This window comes from Meriones unguiculatus, chromosome 6, assembly GCF_030254825.1.
Source record: "Meriones unguiculatus strain TT.TT164.6M chromosome 6, Bangor_MerUng_6.1, whole genome shotgun sequence".
Lineage (NCBI taxonomy): Eukaryota > Metazoa > Chordata > Mammalia > Rodentia > Muridae > Meriones > Meriones unguiculatus.
The window spans coordinates 45,902,501-45,926,461 of record NC_083354.1 but is presented as its reverse complement, the minus strand read 5'-3'; the positions used below and the strand labels follow the sequence as shown (position 1 = coordinate 45,926,461).

Here is a 23,961-nt window from a genome sequence, read left to right as displayed (position 1 = left end):
AACCCCACTACTCTGGCTCTCCTTTCTCATAAGGCTGCGGTGGCACACAACACAAATCTCTGGAGGGTAGAGTATCATCCCCCTGCACCTGTCATCTTAAAATCATGTTCCAAAATGCAAGACATTGTTCTCTGGGCATGTTATGAATTCCTCTTCAGACCCAGCAGCTCGTACAAGCATTGTTCTGTAGTATTACACACACACACACACACACACACACACACACACACACACACACACATATATAATATATAACCATCAAGGAGCCTAGACTCATTCATTAACTTGGCTTCTTTTACAGCCCCTCCTCTTCTGACCAGTCTGCTTTCTTGTTGGTTGGTCATCAAAGGACTGGGGTATCCAGAGGACTCTTTACAGAGGTGAGGTCTCTTCCTTGCTACTTCCTGAATAAAAACTGCCATTATAAACAACAAAGAAAGGGAGACATGGAGTTGGGAGAGTGATGGGGTGCGGTGCACAGGGGGTGTGGGAGGAAGGTAGTGGAGGATGGATGTTGTCTTAGTCAGGGTAAAACCAAAATCAGCTTGGGAAGGAATGGGTTTATTTCTGCTTATACTTCCACAGCACAGCCTGTCACCAAAGGCATGTTAGGGCGGAAACTCCAAAGGTGCAGGAACCTGATGCAGAGGCCATGGAAGAGTGCTGCTCACTGCTCACTGGCTTGCTCTTCCTGGGGTGCTCAGGTTGGTTTCTTACACATACAAGGTGCACATGCATACGTGCAAACCAAACGCTCAAATCTCTAAAAGAAAAATAAATCTTTGAAACAATAATTAATACCTCATCTGTGTGTACAGTTTTTATGTTTTTAGTAGTAATGACCAACAGAACAAAGCAAAGGTCACCTTGGCGTGGATGTGTCACATTTAGCAACACGCTGTTGTGACACAGCGGTTCTCAACCTCCCTAACGCTGTGACCCTTTAACATAGTTCCCCATTTCATGGTGACCCCCAGCCATAAGATTATTCCATTGCTATGTCGTGACTGTAATTTTGCTAATGTTATGAATCATAATGTAAATATCTGATATGCAACCCCAAGGGGGTCACGATCCTCAGGTTGAGAAACACTGTTAGGTGAGAAGGGGATTAAACCAGGTGATTTGTCTTATAACAAGGAAATCTGTATTTTTATTTATTTATTTATTTTTAATGAATAAAGCCTTCAATGCTCTATGAGTGGGTTTTGGGAATAAATCACAGAAGGGAGTCACTTGGGGGAATTTTCAACCTGGGCCCTTGCATGGTAGTCATGGAAAGAAAAACTGTTGATCAAAAATACATTATAGAGATGAACAGGTCGCTGTCCAGGCCGGGGTCCTGTGGCCATCACAACCAAGCTGGCCATGGTCCTGGTAATGTGCATGCCCTGGATGGACACGGTACAGAGCACCTGTGTCTCCAGAGCACTTCTGCCTCACTGGAAACCCTGAGGGCTGTAGGCATGAGGGAAAGCCTTTCAGGATGCCAGACTCCGTCTCTGACTTCGCCCTGTGACGCCAAGCACTGGCAGTCAGCTGAGCGCTTTCCTCTCTATAGACCACATCCTTACATCTAACCGGGAGCTGAAGGTAGAGATGGCAGCTCCACTTACACACTGGTTTCCTGTAACGTACTCAGCGTGTAAACCTCATGGATTTTCACAGGCATGCATGCCCTCGACGTGCTTCTTTTGGGCAGCTTCACAGTGAAGGTTCTGGAGAGTGGGCTCTTTTTCTTCTGTGCTCAGAAGCAACTCTTCAAAGCAGAGGAGCTGGTCAACCTCAAAGCAGTCACTGGCCTGAGGGACCACAGTCTCCAGGTGTTCCCAGATCTCTGCTTCTCCGGCCTTCTGGTGCCTTGCTCTTTTGAGGTAATCGTAGACCTCCTCAAACACTTCCGTTCCTAGCTTCTGCATGGCTGATCTGCCAAGAAGGGTAGGAAAGATTACAAACCCCACATAGGGATCATCTGAAAGAAAATGCATTTTTAAAACCGGTGGTTATACAAGTAACGCGGTGACCCGAGCACTTAGGAGGGGAAAGAGAGGAATCTAAGATACAGAATCTCACCCTCAGCGTTCAACAGTGGTCAGCAAGCAGTGCTTGGGTATTTATTGGTTGACTGTGTCCCAGGTACTCTCTCAGAAACCACAAACCCAGCAGAAAAGGCATGGGCACATTCTTGCCTTCACCTGTTGTTTATACACCCTGGATCTGTTGCTATTTCATCGTGATAATAACCCCAAAAAGGCCACTTATGATGAAAAGAGAAATACCCAGCAAAATGACTATATGAAAAATAAAAATTTAAAACAAAATATTAGCAATGGTATCAGAAGACCTGAAGAGCAATAGACACACTCAGAGCCCAGCCTCTCACTACCATGAGGGGATACAGATTCTTCTCTGATATTTACAGAAATGAATGATCCAATAGACAACTCAAGTCTCGACAGCGTTTATACATGGAAGCAAATTTAAATAATTTTTTAAAAAAATTATGGGTCAAAAAGTTAGTCATGCCATAAACTCATGTGAGGCCAAGAAGAAGTGGGCAGGAAGGTGTTCCCAAATGGCAATACTGTGCTGATGTATGCTTGGACTCAGAGAACACACTGATATTTCCACAATGATGCACAGGAATGCGCAAGATTCATAAAAGAGAAACTTCTATTTAAAGAGATGCTCTTGCTTCTATTTGTGATTCAGGAAAGGAGGGCAGCATCCCTCACACTGTTCGTGTTACAAACGACTGCCTCCTTTTGTAAGGGGGAGAAGGGAGTGTGGGCGGAGGAGGGCTACCGCCACCGTTTGTCAGCATTCTCGGATAAAAAGAACGTCCATTTTAATTTTCTCAGCCATTTTTATGTCCTGTTTCCTTTCTCAGACAAAAAGTCAAATATCTCCAAAGCTGCATCAGGGACTCTTCGATATCAGTTTTGCCCCAATGCTTCATTGACAGGTTGAACAGCACAAGGCTGGGCGGGCATCTGGGGACAACACAGGGCTAGATAACCAGTTTCCAGGCTTATCAGGCAAGAAGTAGGGGCAGGATAATGGCGCCTGCACACAGCAAACAGCGACAAGGCTGCCCAGTTTCCAAAGCCTTGGCCAGGGCAAATACCACCTGTGTGTTTGGCTGACTCAGACCAGAGACTCCAACTACCAGAGAGCACTTCCTCTCCCTTTGCCCAGCCTCCAAATCCAGTCTCCCTCCTCCAGATCTGTTTACTTACTTAGCCTTTGCTGCACTTTCTAACACTATGAGATACTGGCTATTAAGTTTTGTTCTTTATTTTTGTTTTAAAACAGAATCTTAGGTAGCCCAGGGTGCCTTCAGAGTCTCTATGCAGTTGAGTCTGTTCTGTCCTGGTAATTAATCCTCCTGTCTCCTGAGTCCAGTGCTGACAGGTCTAAGTTATCACATGGACACCAACACTGACTATTCTTTCTGTCCTTTATCTCTACCTCAGATCTATAAAGAAAAAGGCCACGTGTGTCTTTTGGCTCTATAAAGGTAACATACCCTCACCTTTGAAACCCTAGGTGAATTTTAAAACACTCATCTTTACAGAAAAAAGTTCCAGAAGTACAAACACCTCTTTTGTATTCAAGGCCTTTGAGAATGAGTTGCTAACTACCTGCTCGCCTGCAGATATTTTGCTTTTTATATGTAAAAACTCACAGTGAAGACCAGGCCCCCAGGAAATCAACACCAATAGCCACTGTCACCTGCCAACTGTCCCCAGCTGTCCAAAGCACTTTGCTATAACAAAGGCAGCAGAATGACCTTGACTTAGTCTCTTCAGTGATCTCAACTCACAAAACAGTTAGAAGCCAGTTAATGAGCAGACTGCCTTAGCTGGGTAAGCTGTAGCCACTGGGTCCTCCTGCTCTCACTCTTGGGCTTTCTCTTCTTAATGTTCTCCTGAAGATGACTTCAGAAATCTTGCTTCCCATTATCACAGGGCTTTCTCCAAGAGCCCCAACTATGCTCTTTATTTGCTTATTCTTTTTATATTTTTTAATTTCTTGACCAGAACAAGTGTGTTCTAGTGATTTTCCACCCTTCACCTTCCTTCTACCGGTTTCCCTAACTGTCTTCCTTTTTCACGTCCCATGCATCATTTTAACCGCTCCCATCATTCCTTGTCACCTACTATTGTCCTCTCTTGGTCTTTTGTGTTTTCATTCACACTTACACCTGTTTACAGGTGTGTGTGTGTGTATCATACACTAGGATTTGCATATGAGAATGTGTTGTTTTTCTGAGTTACTTTGTTTAAATTCTATTTTCCAGATCCATCTATTTTACTGAAAGTTTTGTGATTTCATTTTTTATAGACACGGATAAAATTCCATTGTGTGTATGTATCACATTTTCATTACCCCTTCATCTGCTGATAGACATCTAGGCTGGTTCCATCTACTTGCTATCATAAGTGAAGCAGCAATGAACATGGGTGGCCAAGTGTCTCTGTGCTATATGTCGTCTTTGTGTCTAGGTATAGGAAAGCTGAGCCATATGTTCGTTTTATTTTTACTCTTTGAGGATTTCCATAATGTCTGTACTTCTTTGCACTCTGTGCAGCAATGAATAAGGGCTCTTCTTTCCCCACATCCTCACCGACATTCACTAAGTGTCAGTCTAGCCTGCATGAGGTGATATCTGAAAATAGTCTCAGTGTGCTTATGACTTAGAGATGTTGAACACTTTCTTAAATATTTATTTTTTCAGCCATTTATGTTTCTTCCTTTGAGAACTGCATGTTCATTTCATTAGCCCCTTTATTAACTGGCAGGCGTTTGGTGTTTAATTTTTACAGTTCTTTGTAAATTGTACCACAGACTGTGGTGACAAAGACACCGTGGTACCGGAATAAACAGATGGCTAGGCCAGTGGAACAGAATAGAGCATCCAGAAATAAACCAGCAAAGCTATGGCTACCTAATTTTTGACAAAGGTGCCAAAAACATGCAGTGGGAAAATGACAGTCTATTCAACAAATGGTGCTGGCAAACCCGGGCATCCACCTGCAGAAGGGTGGAATTAGATCTCCGTATTTTACCTTGGACAAAAATCAACTCAACGTGCATAAAGTACCTTGATTCTAAGACCTGAAATGCTGAAAGTGCTAGAGAAAGACACAGGAACGTGCTTCAAGACACAGGCGAGGCAGGATCTTTCTGAACAGAACTCCAACTATGCCGGGACTTGCCTCAGGGATCAACATATGGGGCGACATAAAAATTTAAGTTTCTGCACAGCAAAAGAAGCCATCAACAGAGTAAACAGACAGCCCACAGAAGGGGGGCAGGATATACCAGCTACACTTCAGACACGGGGCAAATGCACAGACTTTATAAAAATCAAACTCACATGCCTTTTCAATAACGTTCTCCCTTCTCTTGGGATAGAAACTAAAACAGGGCCTGCCAGAGAGAAGAGGAACAGCCTGTATCTTGGTACTTAACTAGCGATGCACACAGCTTTCTTCCTGCTGCTAAGTGAGAGATAAGGGATTCCCTTAGAGAAAGGGAACATTTTCTCACATGAATCTCATCACTGAGGGGCACGCCCAGGGCTGAGGGAAAGCCTCTCAAAGCAGTTACTAGGTTCTCAGGACAAGGCAGGGCTAGCTGTAGGGACTGAAGTCCCCTCCAAAGCTATACATACTGGCTGGAGTCCTGCTACCAACTTAATGCATGACTTTGGGTGTGGGACTTCAGAGGGTCAGTGAACTTTATCTGTAATCTAGAGTCGATGTCTGGAGCTTCATCTAGCCACGATGTTCGAGATCTTTTTTGAGAACTCAGGAAGACATTCTCTGCTTACTGGGACCAGTAAATATTTGTTGAAAGAGTAAAGAAATAAATGTGTCAAGGGCAAGTAGAAAACTAGGTAACAAGGCATGAAGTTCATACTTTATTGCAACAGCTGAAGATGGAAAACATTAAGAGCGCTTGATCAGCTGAGTGAGTATTCCTTGGGGGAGGGAGGAGAAAAGAAAGAAGGCAGGATGTGTATTTGAGAGATGTGTGTTTGAGGATGTGTTTGTAAGAGGGTTCTTCTTAAATAGTTTATGTACTTTTAAATTAGAAAACAATTACAGATGCTAAAATTTTCCCCTTTTAGTATACAGTTCTGGGTCTGGTGAGCCACATAATTAGCCCTGAGAAAGGAATCCTATCAACCCCCTGTCCCATATGCATTTCCTTGAATCCTTTTGTTCTTTTTTGAACTCTTTCTTTACTTTTGGTCTAATGATCAAAATGGTCTAAAGACAGATCTAATGATCTGTCTTTTCCAGAATCATGATGGAACCATTCAGAACTACACTTTTATTATTGTTCTGGAGGTTCAAGTCTAAGGTCAAGAGGTCATATTGGTTTGGGCCTTGGCTGAGACAGGCAGGGTATGTAGGGCAAGGTCCCAAACACCCAGGGACTTTCTATTAGGCTCTACTTCTTAAAGAGCCACAGCGCTTTCACACCACTACTCTGGTGACCAAGCTTTGCATATTTCACTTGACACAGTGTCCTGGTGTTTATCCAGGCCTTTGTGCACATGGTGATTCATTCCTCTGCATCACTGATCAGTATCAGTCCACTGTGCCACATTTGCTCATCTATTAATAGTTGGCCAACATTTGGGTTGTTTCTAGATTTTGAGTATTCTGAATTAAATCGTATTCATATATGTATTCATAAATGTATTCATATATGTTTCAGGTGATTACATATTTTTATTTTCTTAGCTAAGTGCCTAAGAGTAGACTTGATGGACAGTATGATAATCGTATGTTTAATTTTGCAAGAAATAATCATCTTCCAACTTGGTTGTTCTACTCTGCATCCCCACCCCCAGTGCTCCTGCTGTTCTACATCCTTGCCAGCGTTTACACTGTCTTGAAAGCTTTGATGTTGGGGCTTCACCTCTCTATTATTCATCATTTACATGAGGGAAAGTATGCGATAGAAGCCCCATCTTACAACTGAAGAAGCTGCTGTGCAGGCATCAATGTTAAGTGTAGTTAGATGGTGAGTGAAGATTGGTTCTCCCATGCTTCGCTCCTAGCTGGCTATAACCTAGTCACACTGCTCTAGGCCAGTCACTGCCTCCATTTATAAGACAAACATACTCACAGATGGAGCCGTCTCCAGGTCCATTGCTACGTCTCCATCAGCCTCCAGAGATATTGCTAACAACTTGTGCAAATATAGGTAACCCTCCCCCCCCCTTTTTTTTACTTAGTACCCATTAACCGAGTCTCTAAATTCCTAAAGCTCTATAGGATAATTGGGTAAGAAGATGCTTGTGGGTAAAACCATTCCACTCTGAAATGTGTCTTTCTGCTAAATACTAGTGTCCCTTTCTCTCCACGACACCAAGAATGTGAGTCCTATGAAGGGTGGAAACAAACGCTGGTGCAGCCAGATTTACTGCTATACTTTGTTACTGATAATGGAATGTCATTTCCCCACACTTCTGAAGGTCAGAAAGTCTACGATGAAGGTGTGGATAGGTTCAGTGGCTGTGGAGTACTGATTTCTCTGATTCTAAGATGGTGCCTTGTCATGGATCCTCAAGAGGGGAGGAATGCTGCCCTTATATGGTGGAGAAGGAAGGGCAAAACGGCACCCCCTATCACCGACTCTTCATTTAGGACAGTGGAGATGCCATCATTTAGTCATCCCTAAGTGGTTTTCCTCTTGTTTCCTTTCTCCTTCCCCACATCCTTCTTCCCTCCTCTTAAGAACTGTCACATAAGTATCAAGTGTCAATGTGAAGGCTGGAGCTGGTGCTACTAGACTACAGCGCAGTGAGGGTGTGGCTCAGAAGAGGAGACTCAGGCTCTGGATATGTAGGTCTTATTGGCTTCATGCACTCCAGGGAAGGGCTGTGGCTAAAAGCTACTCAGAGCAGCACAGGGCCTGATGCTTGCAAGCCTCTGCATGGGGCTTAGGTGTCAGAGGTGGGAGGGAGCTTTCATTAGTTTAAGGGTGGAGGAGGGGGAAGGTATCTGGGATGGAGACATACATCATGAGAAAGTAAATATTCCTCATAGACTCTGAGAGAAGAGCAGCCATGTTTAGGAGACAGGAAGCTCAGAGCCTATAAGTTCTGTAAAGACAAAGAGTGACGGGGGGGGGGGGGTGTTAGAAACTAATTAGGAGAAGAAAGGTAAAAGACAAGGTGAAGGAGACAAAACAGAAAGCACACAATCATCCCAACAGATATGGAAAAGGCTCTTGACAGAGTCCAACATCCCTCTATAATAAAATGCCTGAAGAAACCAGGGATGCAAAGAACATATCTCAACATAGTAAAGGCATATTACAGTAAGCCGCACTTGCTGTGCAGAATGGGGGGGCATCCCTCTAATGTATGGGATGAAAGAGGTGGCTGTTCTACTCTTGTCTAGTACAGCACTTGAAGTCTTAGCTGGTGCAGTAAAACAGCAAGAAATAAAAGAACATAAATAGGAAAAGATGATGTGAAATTATCCCTGTATGTAGGTAATATGATCCTATATTTAGAAGAACCTAAATTCTTCATCAGAAAATTCTGAGACGTAATAACTCACAGAAGAGTTGCAGGATATAAAATCAATATGCCAATAACAAACTTGGTGAGAAAGAAATTAGGAAAAAACTCTGTTTGCGATAGCTTCATATAAACCAACAACAAGCACAGACTTAGGACCACACCTAGCCAAGCAGCTTCTAGGCTTCTGAAGTGGAAACTTTATTGTTACAAAGTCACGGTGTGTGTGGGGGGGAGGGGGTGTGTGCACATGCTCCATGGTGACATAGGTAGAGGTCAGAGGAGAACTTTCTAGAACTGGTTCTCTCCTTCTACCACGCAGGCTGGGGAGCAAACTGAGGTCATGAGGTTTGGTGGCAAGTGCTTTTACTTACTGAGCCACCTCACTGGCCTTTTGATAAAAATGTTAAATACCCAAGGGAAACAAATATTGAAGAAGACCTAGAAGACAGAGCGACCTCTATGGATTGGCAGCTTTGACATCATGAAATAGCAATATTACCATAAGTGCTCTGAAGATGTAACAAAAACCTCATCATAACTCCAATGACATTCTTCACTGAAGTAGAAAAAAAAAACCTAAAAATAATATGTAAACACACAGTTAAGCCCTGAATAACTAAAGCAATCTAAGAAGAAAGAACAATGCTGGGGGTAGTAAAACATTAGTCCTCAAATTAACCACAGAGCCATAGTGACAAAAACAGTGTGGTGGTGGCACAGAGCAGACACATTGGGCAGAGCAGAGGACCCACAAATAAACCCACACAGCTACAGCCACCTAACTTTTGACAAAGAAAAAAAAAAATGTCTCTTCAACAAATGTCCGGGGAAACTGGGTATTCACATGTGGAAGAATGAGACTATAGCCCTAGCTTTCACTGTGTAAAAACATGTATTTAAAAGTGGGTCCAAGTGCTTTGAACGTATGACAGGAGTCTACTGAGCGCATCTGAAAGACTCTACCTAGCAGTGTTTTCAAAGCAAAGACTCATGACCAAACCTTTGGCAGAGTACAGGGAATCATAAGAAAGAAGGGGAGTTAGTCTGATGGGGAAAGGATAGGAGCTCCACAAGCACCAAATATATCTGGGCACAGGGTCTTTTCTGAGACTGACATTCAACCAAGGACCATGTATGGATATAACCTAGAACCTCCGCTCAGATGTAGCCTGTGGTAGCTCAGTAACCAATTGGTTTCCCAAAGTGAGGGGAACAAGGACTATTTCTAACAGGAACTCAAGGACTGGCTCTTTGGTCTCCCCACCCCCGAAGGGAGGAGCAGTCCTGTTAGGCCACAGAGGAGGGCTTTGCAGCCGGTCCTGAAGATACCTGATAAAACAGGATCAGATGAATGGGGAGGAGGTTCCCCCTATCAGTGGACTTGGAAAGGGGCACGGTGGAGATGAGGGAGGGAGGGAGGGACTGGGAGGGAATGAGGGATCGGGACACGGCTGGGATACAGAGTTAATAAAATGTAACTGATAAAAAAAATAAAATAAAAAAAAATAAAAAAAATAAAAGTGGGTCCAAGACCTTAAAACCAGACCTGAAACACTGAAAGTGCTAAAGGAAGACACAGGAAAGGCATTTCTAGATACAGTCACAGGAAAAACACTTTCCAAACAGGGCTCCGGTGGCTAAGGAAATAATCACAAGAACTGATAAAATGAATTACATCAAAATTAAAAAGCTTGTGTACAGCAAAGAAAGCAATCTGCAGAGTTCAGGGACAGTCTAGAGAATGGAGGAGAACCTTTGTCTACTCTAAACATTTGACCAATACCCACAACCATTAAAGAACTAAACCCTAAACTCTCCAAAATCAAGTCATCCAGTCAATACATAGGCAGATGAATACACAGATAATCACGAAGAGAAGAAATATAAATAGCCAATAAATACGTGGGGAAGATGTTCGACATCAGGGAAGGGCAAATCATAGCTGCATGACATCATTAAGAATGGTGAGAATGCAGGGAAAGAGCGACCTTTACACAGTGCTGGTGAGAAAGTGGGCCAGCTGTGAACACTGTGGGAATCAACACTGAACTTCTTTAAAAACCCAAGGCAAAGCAAATGCACCCCGGCCCATATCTAGCACTGCTGGGCATTTACTGGGAGAACTCTAAGTCAACATGCCACAAGGAATCTTTGCACATTGGGTATTTACTGCAGCTTTTATCTAAAACAGCTAAGAAACAGAGCTAGCCCAGGTGCCCTCTAGCAATAAATGGATGAAGAAAACGTCACACTTACACATGATAAAAGTGTATTCAATTGTAAAGAATGAAATGGGGCTGGGAAGACAGCTCAGATAAAGTGCCTGCTGAGCAAGCATGATGATCCCAGTTCAGATCCTCAGCACCCAATGTAAAAGCCATGCATAGAGGTATGCGTGTCTGCAACTCCAGTGTTAGGGTCAGGAGGCTGGCACAGGTCGACAGACCTCTGGATCTCACTGGCCAGCCAGCCAAAGAAAATCAGTGAGCTCCTGGTTCAGCAAGAGAGAGACCTTGCCTCAAAAACATAAGGCTGTAGGCTGGTGTGATGGCTGAGTGGATGAAAGTCCTTGCCATGTAACCCTGACGATCGGTCTGTTCCTTCTAACCTCATGGTGGAAAGAAAGAACGGACTCCTAAGGTTGTCCTCTGACCACCACATGTGTACCAATGCTTGTGTGTCCACGTGTGATAGTTTACATAACAACAACAACAACAAAAATGGTGGACAGTGACCAAAGAGGACACCTGACTTTGCCTTCTGGCCTCCATACTCATGTGCACAGCCACGTGAACAAGTACAGACATCATAACATTCACACAAGTATACAACATAATTGAAGAATAATTATGACATTTTCAGGAAAATGAATGAAGCCGGAGACCATTATATTAAGCAAAATAAGCCAGTTTCAGAAACATGACTATTGCACATTTTTGCTGTATACAAAATATAGATATGCTACTTTCATGACATAAAAACAAAAGGGGCCCATGTCCAGACAGGAACAAAGAGAACAAGGAAAGGTAATGAGGGGAGAGAAAGACAAAGCGTTGCATGTTTTCTAACACATGTGGGGTTTATATATAAAGTAATACACACATATACACACATGAAATCAGAAAGGGTCACTATTTGGGGGAACTGAACCAGTGAGAGTGGGGGAGGAGGGGCTTGGGGTATAGCCAATGGGTGAATGTAACAATAGAAAAGGATACATGTGCATGAAAATGTCATGATAAAATAACATTCATAAAGAAGAGCCTCATAAAGCAGAGATGAAGGAGATGGCCAGGTAGGCTAGGGACCCTGGGGCCTCTGTGAGGGGTGGTGATTTAACCCTAGTGCACTGGGAAGCCTCGGGAGGCCTCAGCTGGTCTGAGCTGAGGTCTGAGCTGTGTCCCAGCAAGACTGTGTTTTGTGGGATACATGGACAGCAAGAGCTACTGCCTACAAGAAATCAAGGGGAGCCCCCTCCCAAATGTCTCAGTACCCTTTATGTAGGGAACCTGTGACTGACTCCCCACGTGGCTCGAAAGCCAAGGATCATCACTGAGCTGGCCACCTGAACCTTGGAGCTGAGTCTGGGCTTATTCGTGAAGCTGGCCTCCACTCTCAAGTTCATATCTAACTGTCCATGTGTTTTCACAAACATTTTCCAATGAGCACAAATTGCCTAGCTTAATAACAAGACCAATTCCACATCTAACAGCCTGACACCCAAGCAGTAGCTCTTTAAGCAATGGCCCATTGGAAGTTGTTTGTTCCGCTCTGTGAATTGGCGTTATCATAATTGTGCTGCAGGTAGCAAGAGTTTCCGTCAATGCTAGCTTTTGTCACTACACAATTATGGCACTGCTTGGCACCTGTGCTTCTAATCCGGAGACCAATGTGAGCCTTGTCTTTCCATGGTGATCCCAACTTTAGCATGAGGATTTATATTTTAAGATGTATAAGAAAGTGTAGAATATGATACAGTGGATACACATCTAAATCCCTTCAGAAACAAAGCACCTGTGGCCATTCTTGCATACATCTCCTTGGATGCAATTATCTACCCTACAACAAGAAAAATAAGCCCACAGAAAAATCTAGCTTTTTAGACACAAGCTCCACGTTAACTCATTTTCACACTGATTTGCTGTCATGCTCACCCAACCCTTCAAAATGGTGTCCACACGGACATCTTACAATAGCCTAATTCAGAGTGGAACAGAGTAACTTTAGAACTCAGAATTGCAAGGTGGAGGCATAGCTCAGTGGCGAAGTACATGCCTAGTGGGGCCCTGGCCCATCTTAGTACCCCAGAAAAAAAAATCAGGGGCTGGACAGGTGGCTCAGTGGGTAAAGAATCTGCTGCAGGACCTGAGGACTTGAGTTTGGACCACCGACACGCACATAGACACTGGGCCTGCTGCACTAAGTCTCTTAGTCCTGAAGTCTGGGTGGCAGCAGAGATGGATGGATTCCTGGAACTCATAGGCCATCTACTGTAGCGCCAGGTTCAGTGAGAGAGCCTGCCTCAAAAAAATAAGTTGGAGAGTGATTGAGGGGAGGGACCCTGATATCAAACTCTGGTCTCTACACTCACCTACATGAGAGAAAACAGCCATTGCACACTTCACAACTCTCTCTCTTTTCTCTCTCTCTCTTTCTCTCTCTCTCTCTCTCTCTCACACACACACACACACATTTTTCAAAAAGTCCTATATAAAGTATCTAAAAATACCACCTAATAGAATACCTTTGTGTTATAGGTCAAATGGATAAGGTGTGGGTAAGAGGCTGCTTTGCTTAATATAGGCAAGATGGTTCCCAGAGGAGAGCACTGACGTGCAGAGGCCAGTAGGTATTTCACAGCCCCCATGATGATAGACGAACACATAGCCCATACAGACAACCCCTGTGTCTTCCTTGTATGCTCTAAATCCCACTAAGCAATGAGCCACAAATCAAGGGCTACATAAAGTCCTTCATGGTTAAATTATAGTTGTGCTTCCTTTGATCAGCTAACCCCCCCACACCCTGGTTTTCATTCTTTGAAACCAATGCCATCCACCTTTCCATAAATAAAAACCAGGATCAGAAGATAAGATAAATTTCCTAGTCAAACAGAATGAGGACAATTGGGTTTGTAAAGCAAAGTTTTAAAGACAAACATAAAAAAGGTAAAGAAATTAGAACATACTAGGTTTGGAAGACTTGTGGATTTGTTTTGTTTGGAGATTTGGGCTCCCATTCTCTCTCTCTCTTGTGTGTTCACACACACACACACACACCTGTGTGAGCACCTCTCTGTGTATATGGGTGCTCTCACCCATGCAAGCATGTGTGAAGGCCAGAAGCTGATGTTGGGGTGTCTTCTTCCTTTGCTTTCTTATCTTATTTTCTGAGATGGTCCTCAATAGGATCCACCGGCCTCCTCACTTCTCACTGCTGGGGTTACAGATGTACACCCCGCCAATTGGCTTTAATGTGGATCCTGGCGTCACAGCTCAGACCTCATACTTGTCCAGTGGGAAGCTTACCCACCAAGTTATTTCCCCAGCCTCTCTCTCTCTCTCCTTTGCTTCCCTCCCCTGCCAATGGCTGCTTCCCCATGCTACCCCCCCACCCGCCATGGAGTTCTGCTATGTGGTCCAAGTGGACCTCAAAATCACAAGCTCCTGCCCTAACTGCCTGAATGCTTAGGTTACACGTGCATACTACCATGCCCTGCGAAGGGTGAGTCCTGTGACTGCAAACTGGAGGGCGACCTGGGCACAGCTGGATTTACAGCTGCCCTGCATTTGGTAAGGTGTGTGGGGGTTGCCCAAGCTTTCACAGGTTCCTCTGAGGCCTCTCCTGACCACTTCTCCACTTGCTCAGACCAGCCTGGTAAAACCTCTCCACCCTTGATCCTAACCAAATTCTTTTAAAGCAATTTTCCAACCCGATGTCCTAGTTTCATTTCTGTTGTTGCGATAAAATTCTCTGACTAAAAGCAGTTTAGGGGAGACAAGGTTTACTTTAGCTCACAGTTCCAGGTTAGAGTTGATGACTGCAGGAAAATTCATTGCAGAGCTGGAAGCAGGAAGTCACAACAGTCCAAGGTAGAGAGAAATAAATGCATGGATGCTTATTCAGCTAGCTTCTCCTACTCTGTTACACCGTCCAGGGTCCCAAGCCAGGAAAGAGTGTTGCCCACTTACAGGCTGGCTCTTTCCACAGCAACTGAGACAATCAAGACAACTCCCCTACAGGGCAGCCTGATCTACAAAGCTCCTCACTTAGACCCTCTTCCGGGTGAGTCTAGACTGTGTCGAGTCGACAATTAAAACTAACCACAACCTTTCCCCTCAACAGGTCCCCTGGCGGTGGGTAACGCCCAGCCGTCCTCGCTTCACTCAGTGTAAGTACCTGTTCCTGTCACACGATTCTCCAAAGCAGCCGTCCTCACCTGTTTTGGTTTGGAGCATTCATTCTTTGGCAGACTGATTTCTCGCTGTGCTTCAGATCACCAGCCATCTGGAATAGGAATGGCCCTGCATCGGCGTTAACCTGGGATAGCCCAGGTCCAGAAGCAGTCCCGAGTGACTGTCCCATCCTAAGTGTTTTGGTTTACACAGGGAATCACGTACACTTGCTTGCCTGTGGAATTCATTGGCTAGATATGTTCATTAAGAAGATGACCTATGACCCACAGCCAGTCATTAGGCAGAGGTCGGGGAATCTTGTGAAATATGGGGATGAAGGACTGAAGGAGCCAGAGAGGTCAAGGACACCACAAGAAAACCTACAGAATCAACTAGCCTGAGCCCACAGGGGCTCACAGAGACTGAACCAAATAGCATGCATGGGATGGACCTAGGCCTCCTGCACATATGCAACAGATGTGCAGCTTGTGCGTCATGTGTATCCCCTAACAACTGGAGCAGGGGCTGTCTCTGACTCTGTTGCCTGCCTTTGGATCCCTTCCCTCTAGGTTGTCTTGCCTAACCTCAATAAGAGAAAATATGTCTAGTCTTAATGCAATTTGGCATGCCGTGGATGGTCAATACACATTCGGGGGCTCCCCTTCTTTGAGGAGAAAGGGGAGGGAATAGGGGAAAGGGAGGTGAGAAGTAGGGGCTGGGAGGAGAGGAATGAGGGGAAGCTGCATTTAAGATGTGAAGTAAATAAATTAATGAAAAAATAAATAAATAAGAGGCAGCTGACTCTTAAAAAAAAAAAGGTGTTCAAAGCTGGAGAGATGTCTCAGTGCTTAAGACTCTTAAGATACTCTGGCTGCTCTTCCAGAGGACCTGGGTTCAATTCCCAGCACCCATATAGTGGTTCACAACTGGCTGTAATTGCAGTCCCGAGGATCTGGTGCACCATTTTGACTTCGCTGGACATTAGGTGTGCATTTGGTATACAAACATACATGCAAGAAAAACACTCATATACAAGACTTTTTTTCTAAAGAAAATGTACTGAACACCAGTTCTACACGACATTATGAAGAAAATATCAGGACCAGCAGCTTCACCGTAAGAAAGTTAATGTTTCCATCCTTGGCTCTCTCAAAGGCATCCACATGACACCTTATAGATAAACCTCTCCTTAGATCATGTAGATTTGTTATCAATGCTTGCCAGAAATAGGACAAGGAGATGGATGGGAGACACAGATAGGAAGAGGAGTAGGAGGATCTAGAGGGAGAGGAGAGAAAGAGAAATAGAAATGGGAGAGGGAGAAGAGAAGAAAGACGGAGAAACAAGCCTCAGGGAAAACAGCTGCAATTTGGGAGTCAATACCTCCTTCTCAAATGAATTCCATTAAAGGACTGAAATCAATTCACAGAAGGATAATTGAAGCGGGCATCTGCACTTGACAGAAGGAGGTGACAGGAGACTGAGATGTGCTTTAAACCCACCATGGGGAAAAGGACCAAACAGGAGGAGAATTGCTAGAATTGCATCACCTAGACATGCCTGTTTCTGAGTCTCTCCTGCAGCCTAAGGAGAGAACCTTCTTGAAGGTCTGGTTTCCTGAGTGAATCTGAGCAACAGGATTTGTAGCTACTGTGCTGTATCACAGCACCGTCCAGTGCTGACCTCTGGCCTCCAGATGTACTCCCTAGCATGTGTGTAAGTACCCAGACACACACATACCAACTCAAGCTATGGCAATGAATGAACTACAGCAGAGAAGCTAATGCCTTTATAGAGCAGGCAGGTTTCTAGACTCAGCGGCTCCGCCGCCCACTGCCAGTTTCCTCTGCCAAAGTACTCACTCAGCCCACATTTTTATAACTGATTCAGGCTGATTCAGTTCCCTCCCTTCCTTCCTCTGGGAGCCTCCCTCCCTTTTCTCTAATTTTACTGATAATTTTAAGAAATGATGAATACTGAGTGATGGGTCTGCTGATGACGCCGAGCTAGTCATTATACATTGTGTACAAGCACTAAACTGTCACGTTGTAATCCATCAGTATGCAGGGTTCCTAAGGACCAGGTAAAAACAAAATGACAAAAATGAAAATTCACGTCATTCGATCCGTAACACATCAGGATTAATCAGGCTCCAGGCTGTATCTGAAGAGGACTGCAGCTCATTCAGTGGCTTCCTGGGTCCGCTAGCCACATGGGTTCCTACATTTTAGTAATGTAAGGTCTCTCTCTCTCTCTCTCTTTCTCTCTCTCTCTGCTGAGCATGCGGGAAGCCTTTCCCACTTTCAGTTCAGAATTACTGCATCCTCGTTTTCTTTCCTGCCAACCTGACTGGGGAGTGTCACCAAACACGAGGCTGTGCTAATGTCGGTTTTCTTTTCTGACTTGTGTCTGGGGCAAGCGCTGCAGAAATCATTTGGTGTGAAGCCAAGTTTTGATTAGATATGTCATACAGACAGTCTTGGGAAGAAACGAGAAGAATTAAGTCGCAGGTTTTTATGTTGAGCCATATGGAATTACTTTTACGGGTTCAAAACAGTGAAATATTGGAAGCTGCATATAGTTAATGGGGTTAGTATTTCCCCAAATACATATTTCTTAAATATATATGCATAAACATCCATGTATATACTATAATAGATGGGAGTTAGGGTTGGAAGACAGCTCAGTAAAGTGCTTCCTTTATAAGCAGGACAACCTGAGGTCTATTCCAGATTCTGTGTTGGAAAAAAAAAAAAAAAAAAAAAAGCCAGTCATGGTGGCTCATACTTGCAATTCCAGTAGGTCTCTGGGCTCACTGGCCAGCTGGCCTATACTAAGTGATAATCCTCAGGCTAGCGAGAGACCCTGTCAAAAAGCAAGGTTAAAAAAAAGGGTGTCTGAACTTGACCTCTGTGCTCTGCACACACACACACACACACACACACACACACAGAGAGAGAGAGAGAGAGAGAGAGAGAGAGAGAGAGAGAGAGAAGTGGAGGAGGAAGGGGGAGGGGAGAATGGGAAAGAAAGAGAAAGGCACAAAGGGCATAGACTGCTATCTTCTGCAGCTGAGTGTTTACTTTTCCCTGGAGGTTTGTGTTTCCAAGATGGAGGAAATGCTTTCAGCATCTTGGTATCCGTCTTCTAGTCTATGCATGGAGGGAGACAGAGGTGTTGGAAAGCCAGGCCTAGCTACAGATTCGGGATAAGTGTATGTGGCCCTGGAAGGAAGTTTATTTTTGGAGCTGCGAGAGGAATACATAAATGGTGCCAGACCTCGACAACACACTAGGGTAAAATGCCTTCATTTCTTTTCCTGTTGCTGTGTTAAAATAGTCTCACAAAAGCAATTTAAGAAGTAAGAGGTTCGTTCTGGTTCACAGTTCAAAGCTTCAGTCCATCATGGCAGGAAGAAGGAATCTCGAAGCAGCCGCTTACACTGAACCCTAGGGTCAGACACCATGCTGCTGGGCTCCCTTCCTCTCTCTATAACAGTCCAGGGTCCCACCCAGGGGGAAACACTGCAACACTGGATGACTCAGTTACTGTAAGATAACCCCCTCCCAGTCAAGTCCTGCCCCACCCCGAGATGACATGAAATTGACAGTTAACACCAGCCATCGCGGTCATTTCACCGCTTTGTCCCTACCGGGTGCAGTTCATACCTGAACTCTGACAGGGTAAGAGACCCTTCCCCTGAAGACCTGCCCCGAGCTGATGTCACTGGTGGAAGGTGGGAGAGGGTGATTCCACGGAGAGAGTTTTATCTAGCCCGTGTCTGGGTAGTCACAGCCATTGCTGTCAGTGTGCTGAAGTCCCATGGCACTGGGTCATCACCCTGCCAGCTCACATCACACTGCAACTTGCTTCTAAGTGTCTGTTCCTCCCAGGTCAGGCTGAGGTGGCATGCTGGGCAGCGAGGTAGGGCTCGTGTCTTCCTGGAAAGGTGTGCTGAGAGCCTTTAAGGAAGCTGTGCATCCGTACCGGAGAGCATTAGTAACTGTTTTATTTTGAATTAAAAAGTTTGCTGAATAAGTGATTAGCTTGGCAAAATCTGAAGTATCACGTTATAAATCTTTGTGGATTATGGAAACTAATTTGGCAGAACACATCAAGGGTTGCACTCTAGGAATCAGTAATTATAAGAAAAGGTCACCTTTTATAGACCAGTAATTATAAGACATTTATCAAAGGAAAAAGCCTGAAATCTGAAAATAACATTAGGCTAAAAAAAAAGTTTATGTCAACATTATATATGAGTTGGAAAAGCTGAAAATAACTCAAAAGGATATTACACTATAGAGAAATTAATTATACTTTTTGAAACGCTTAACAACTTTGGAAAATGCTCAAGAAAGGTGAGCAATAAAAAAAAAAAACAAAATAAAAAAACCCTAATATCCTACTTCTTTAAAAGTTTGCATTACATCATAAGAATGTTTCCTGTTATTCAAAGTACATCCGAAATGTCTTCAAAATGGCTTGTGGACTATCCCACTGGCTTTGCTGTAAAGTGCCATAATTTTGAAAATAAAATAGAGGGGGTCACGCCACAATCACGCTTCTGAAGCTTTGTCCAGTCAGTGGTGTAGTCTAGAGATAGGACAGAAGCACACACGGAGCATGTATCTTTGCAGAGATCTATGTTGCCTTTTCAAAATGCTTTTGAAATAGGATATCTAGAGCCCCTTGCTGTTGAAACAATCCTACAACCTGGGTGTAAGGATGTGTGCCTGCCGTGCCAACGACTCAAGAAGCAGGGGCAGGGGAATCCTCTGAACCCAGGAAAGAGTTCAAGGCCAGCCTGTGAGCTAGTGAGACAATGCCTCAAATACCAAAATTAGCAAACGAACCACAAATCAGTCTTGTGAGAGCTATCTTCTCACTACGGCACAGTCACTGCCTTCACGAACTCACTGCACTACCTCTGTAAGACTGGGTCTGCAAACACTTCATCATAGACAGGGCAGGAAAGGGACACCACTCCTGGAGGGTCTCTTAGCAGTTCACAGGTGCTGGGGAAGGGGTGCTATTTTTTTTTCAGCAGTGTAGCTGCTGACAAGTAGCCATTCTCCTGTAAATAACCTCTTATCCACACTAATGCAAGCAACTCTAATTAAACGCATAATTAAACACATAAGAAACACATAATTAAACACATAAGAAAATATGAAGAAGTCAGATTTCAGAAAGGAGAGAGGGGAATGCAGTGAAGATATCTAAAGTTCATCACATACCTAGATGAGACTGTCCAAGGACAAAAATAAGCTCTAAAAAGCAAAGGAAATGGGGTACAGATCCCCAATGCAGTTGCACGAGGTCGCTTTGCCTTCCTTTGTCCCCCAGTCTATCCTTCTCCACCACCCTTTTCTCTTTATTTTCTTTTTCCTTGTTCCTCTCTTCTAGTCTGCCTTATAATTTTATTCAGCGGGAGAAGAAGTCTATAGGAAGTTAGAGTGAAGGCCATTGCAGAAGTTACATAGACCTCACTAGGAGATGAGCCTACGCTGCCAAGCCTTAGTATGAGTATGAAGGCGATGAGCAAACTCTTTAGGACCACGGTTGCAGCTTGCAAATGTGATTTTAAGAAAAGAAAAAAAAAATCCACAGAATAGTGTATCTTAAGAACTTTGTCACCCAACGAAGCTGTTAAAGGCACCTTCTGACTAACCTAGAGAAGGTGTTTGCATTTAAGAAGAGGTCCAATGTGAGTGAGTTGATGCGACAATTTGAAGCCAAGGAGAATGTGTGGGCCTGGCTTTATGAGTGACAGAGGCAAATGAAGGATACATGCAAAAAAAAAAAAAATCCTAATAAGCTTTTATTTGCTTTAAATTTTACTGTAATTAGGAATCACTTGAAAATATGGTGATTAGCAATTAGGTTGTTTTTAATGCTGGATTTAGGCTTTAATTTACAGTGAGAAGTTTTATTAGAGTAGAAAATCAGAGGGGCATAATATTTCTTTCCCTTTTCAGGAAATCGGGCTGTCTAAATCACTTGTTTATGACAATCATAGAAAGGTCATCTTCCTGATTATGTGTCAAAGGTAACAGCCTTTTGAGACTTGCTTTTGCATATATGTATCTCTGTCTAAAGTCATTAAAGTCTTCCTACCTTTGTGTTGAGAACTAAAATAATTATAAGTTTTGGACGATATGGGACAACCGAGATGTTTATCGTCACATAGGTGAAGAAAAGAGTGGTGGTATATGTGCATGTGTGTACAGATGTGTGGAATATTATATGGTCTTAACAGAGGAGAGCCTTCCATTCACAGATATCTAGAAGAATTATGCTAGGTAAAATAGTCTAGGCACACGTAAACTCCATATTTGCATAAATTCATTTACATAAACAAACAGTATACAGAAATAAAGTGGCGGTGGGTAGTAGGAAATTCAGATTAAAGGCAGCTGAGTTAGAGTTATATCAAGAGACTAAGTCTTTTCTCTTATACAGGTCATGGTCTAGCCTAGGGAGTGAGCTGCCTATAGTGGGCTAGGTAAATTAACCATCAAGAAAATCTTCCCCATCTACACCCACAGGCCTAGCTGATCTAGTTAATTCCTCAGTTGAGGCTGTCCCAGGTAATGCTAGGGCGTGTCAAGCTGACAGTTAAAATTAACCTACACAATTCCAGGGCCTTCCTATGACCTGTCTCTCTCCTCTGCTTCTTGGCTTTCCTGTTTTAATTACTCAGAACTAGACACTGGTGAGCAAGCTAGAAGTCCCGAAAGTCTGAATTGTCCTTGCCTCACTCTGGGTTAGGAAAGCTCTGTCTTTGCTGGTGTTGCTACAAGTCAAGTCACTATGGTAAGAAGAAAGTTGGCCAAACGCTTATTCAGTAGAGTGTCTTCTAAACAAATGACACCACTAAGGCACAAAGACTTCGAAGGCTCTTTGGATCCTCGGGACCTTGCTGTGTGACTTTTCCTGAGACTATAAAACAAACATTTATCCATCCTAGATAGGAGAGCAATGTGAGACCAAAGACACTACTCCATGAAAATCTGGATTGGTGAGCCAGTGAGTTTACTGGGGTTCCTCAGGGGCCTAGGTGAGGGGTCCCTTACAGGAGACAGGTGACACCCCCAAAAAGCCTCCCAGAAACTGCATCCCTGGACTTCCTTGTTCAGCTTTGTGCAGACAGTTCTGTGGGAGACTGTCCACTTCCCCACAGATCTCTGCCTGCTGAGATAACTTTGGAGAAGGTTCTGTGAATCTCATAACTTTCCAAGCTTCAGCTTCCTTAGTCTTGAGCCTCCGCCCTCCACCTTCCGCCTCCTAGGAGGAAATGGGTCACTATTTCAAGGAAATAGTCACACCTGAGACCCACTTAACTCATAGATTACCGGGATTGAGACTCGGAAGACTTGGCTTCTAAGTGAGCTCTGTACACACTGGGAGCTGAAGCGTCACACCTTCACCTGTAAAATGGGCTCAGAGTCACAGTGCTTGTACCCAGGACCGCAGGGTCAGTGAGCTAGGAAGATATGGCAGCATCTCCAAGGCCAGAGAGCCCCACAATCTCCAGTGTGGGCACTGTCCATTCATAGTCTGTCTACTTTGGTCAGATTCTAGGATTACAAACATCAGCTACACCCAGTAAGCAGCATACCAGCTGGTGGCTCTGACCCACAGGAGAAAGGTGTCAATGAGGGGTGAGGTAGTAAAACGTCCTGGATGGTGATGCCTTTCCCCATGCTCCAGGCACTGTAGGTTCACTTGACGCGTGGGACCTAATTACAAAACTCCGAAAAACAGGCCCTCTATCCATACTTTATAGATGCCCAGACAAAATCCCAAAGAGAAAGGAAAACTTGTTCAAGACCACAGGGATATTTAGTGGTGTGTGTGTGTGTGTGTGTGTGTGTGTGTGTGTGTGTGTGTGTGTCTGAACTCAGGTCTCCTTGACTGCAGGCTCCTGACATCTTAGCAATCACACACCAGCAGGACTTTGGTGTGCTTGGGCTTTGGTGTTTTCTCTTTGATGATTAAAACTTAGTAAAGCACCCTAGCTTCCTGGCTAACTACAGCCCAGTTACCTTCTGAGTTGTCTGATATCTTGCTGGTGAGTGTGTCAGGTTCTAATGTTCCGCTAAGGTATGTTCGGTATACCAGTTCCTTTAAAATGTTCAGGAGAAGGGGTGTGGGTCAGTAGAAGTCACATACTTAGCAATGTTCTTAGCCTAACTCCCAGCAACACCAGAAAACCATAAGTTCTAACACCTGGACCTTTTGTGGGCTCTGTCCAACCGGAAACAAAAGCCAGTAGCTTAAAATTCCACTTAATCTTATTCTTCAGGATGTTTCTCTTGAGACCTTACTTCTTTGCATACACCCAATCTTTGCAAGGACTATATTCTTCTCAATGCTGGTCAGGGGGTCTTTCCTTTGAGTGGCCGACATCAGCAGTCTGAGCAGATCTGCCATATTTCTGCTTTTCCACAGTCTTCCACACTCCCCACACAACTAACCAACCAATATTCAGTCAACATCATGGAAGGCAATAGTATTTCTTTTCAACTGATCCATCTCGCAGTTTGAAGTATTCTGATTGCTGTCCCATGCCCCTCTTACCAGCCTTCCTCCCCCACTGTATATATCCCTCCCAATTTTCTCCCGACCTCATGACTTTTGGTTTTGTTTTGTGAGCCATTTGGTTTGATTAAAGCCATCTAACTATGTATTTGTTTGCATCGCTTTTTGTAATTCAGCCTCCCCAACAAGCAAATGTGTAAGGTAACATCATTCCCATCTTACAGAGGAGAAAAAAGGAAGACTCAGAAAGTTTAAATGTTTTTGTCCAAAGTCACAAAGGTAATTCCTAAGTCTTGGCTTCTGATCCTACCCCCTACCATTCCAGCCCAGAGCCCCACCACACTGACACAGTCTGGGTGGGTGTAATGGAAGGATGAGAGATTTCTGGTCCTACAGAAGAGTTTAAAGCTAACAGGTCAACCATCACCTTCCCTGTGCAAACCAGTCTGTGATACTGGTGCGAGA

General features: G+C 44.1%; 1 protein-coding gene across 1 annotated transcript in view; it reads right to left on the bottom strand.

Annotated features, from left to right (window-relative positions):
- Window positions 1–1,207: 1,207 nt before the first annotated feature.
- Nek11 (NIMA related kinase 11) overlaps window positions 1,208–23,961 on the bottom strand; it is a 221,161-nt gene continuing 198,407 nt past the window's right edge. Inside the window, exon 16 of the mRNA XM_060385386.1 lies at window positions 1,208–1,926. Within this exon, the coding sequence (XP_060241369.1) occupies window positions 1,653–1,926 (274 nt within the window). The 3' untranslated portion in view covers window positions 1,208–1,652. The remainder of the gene's footprint in view (window positions 1,927–23,961) is intronic.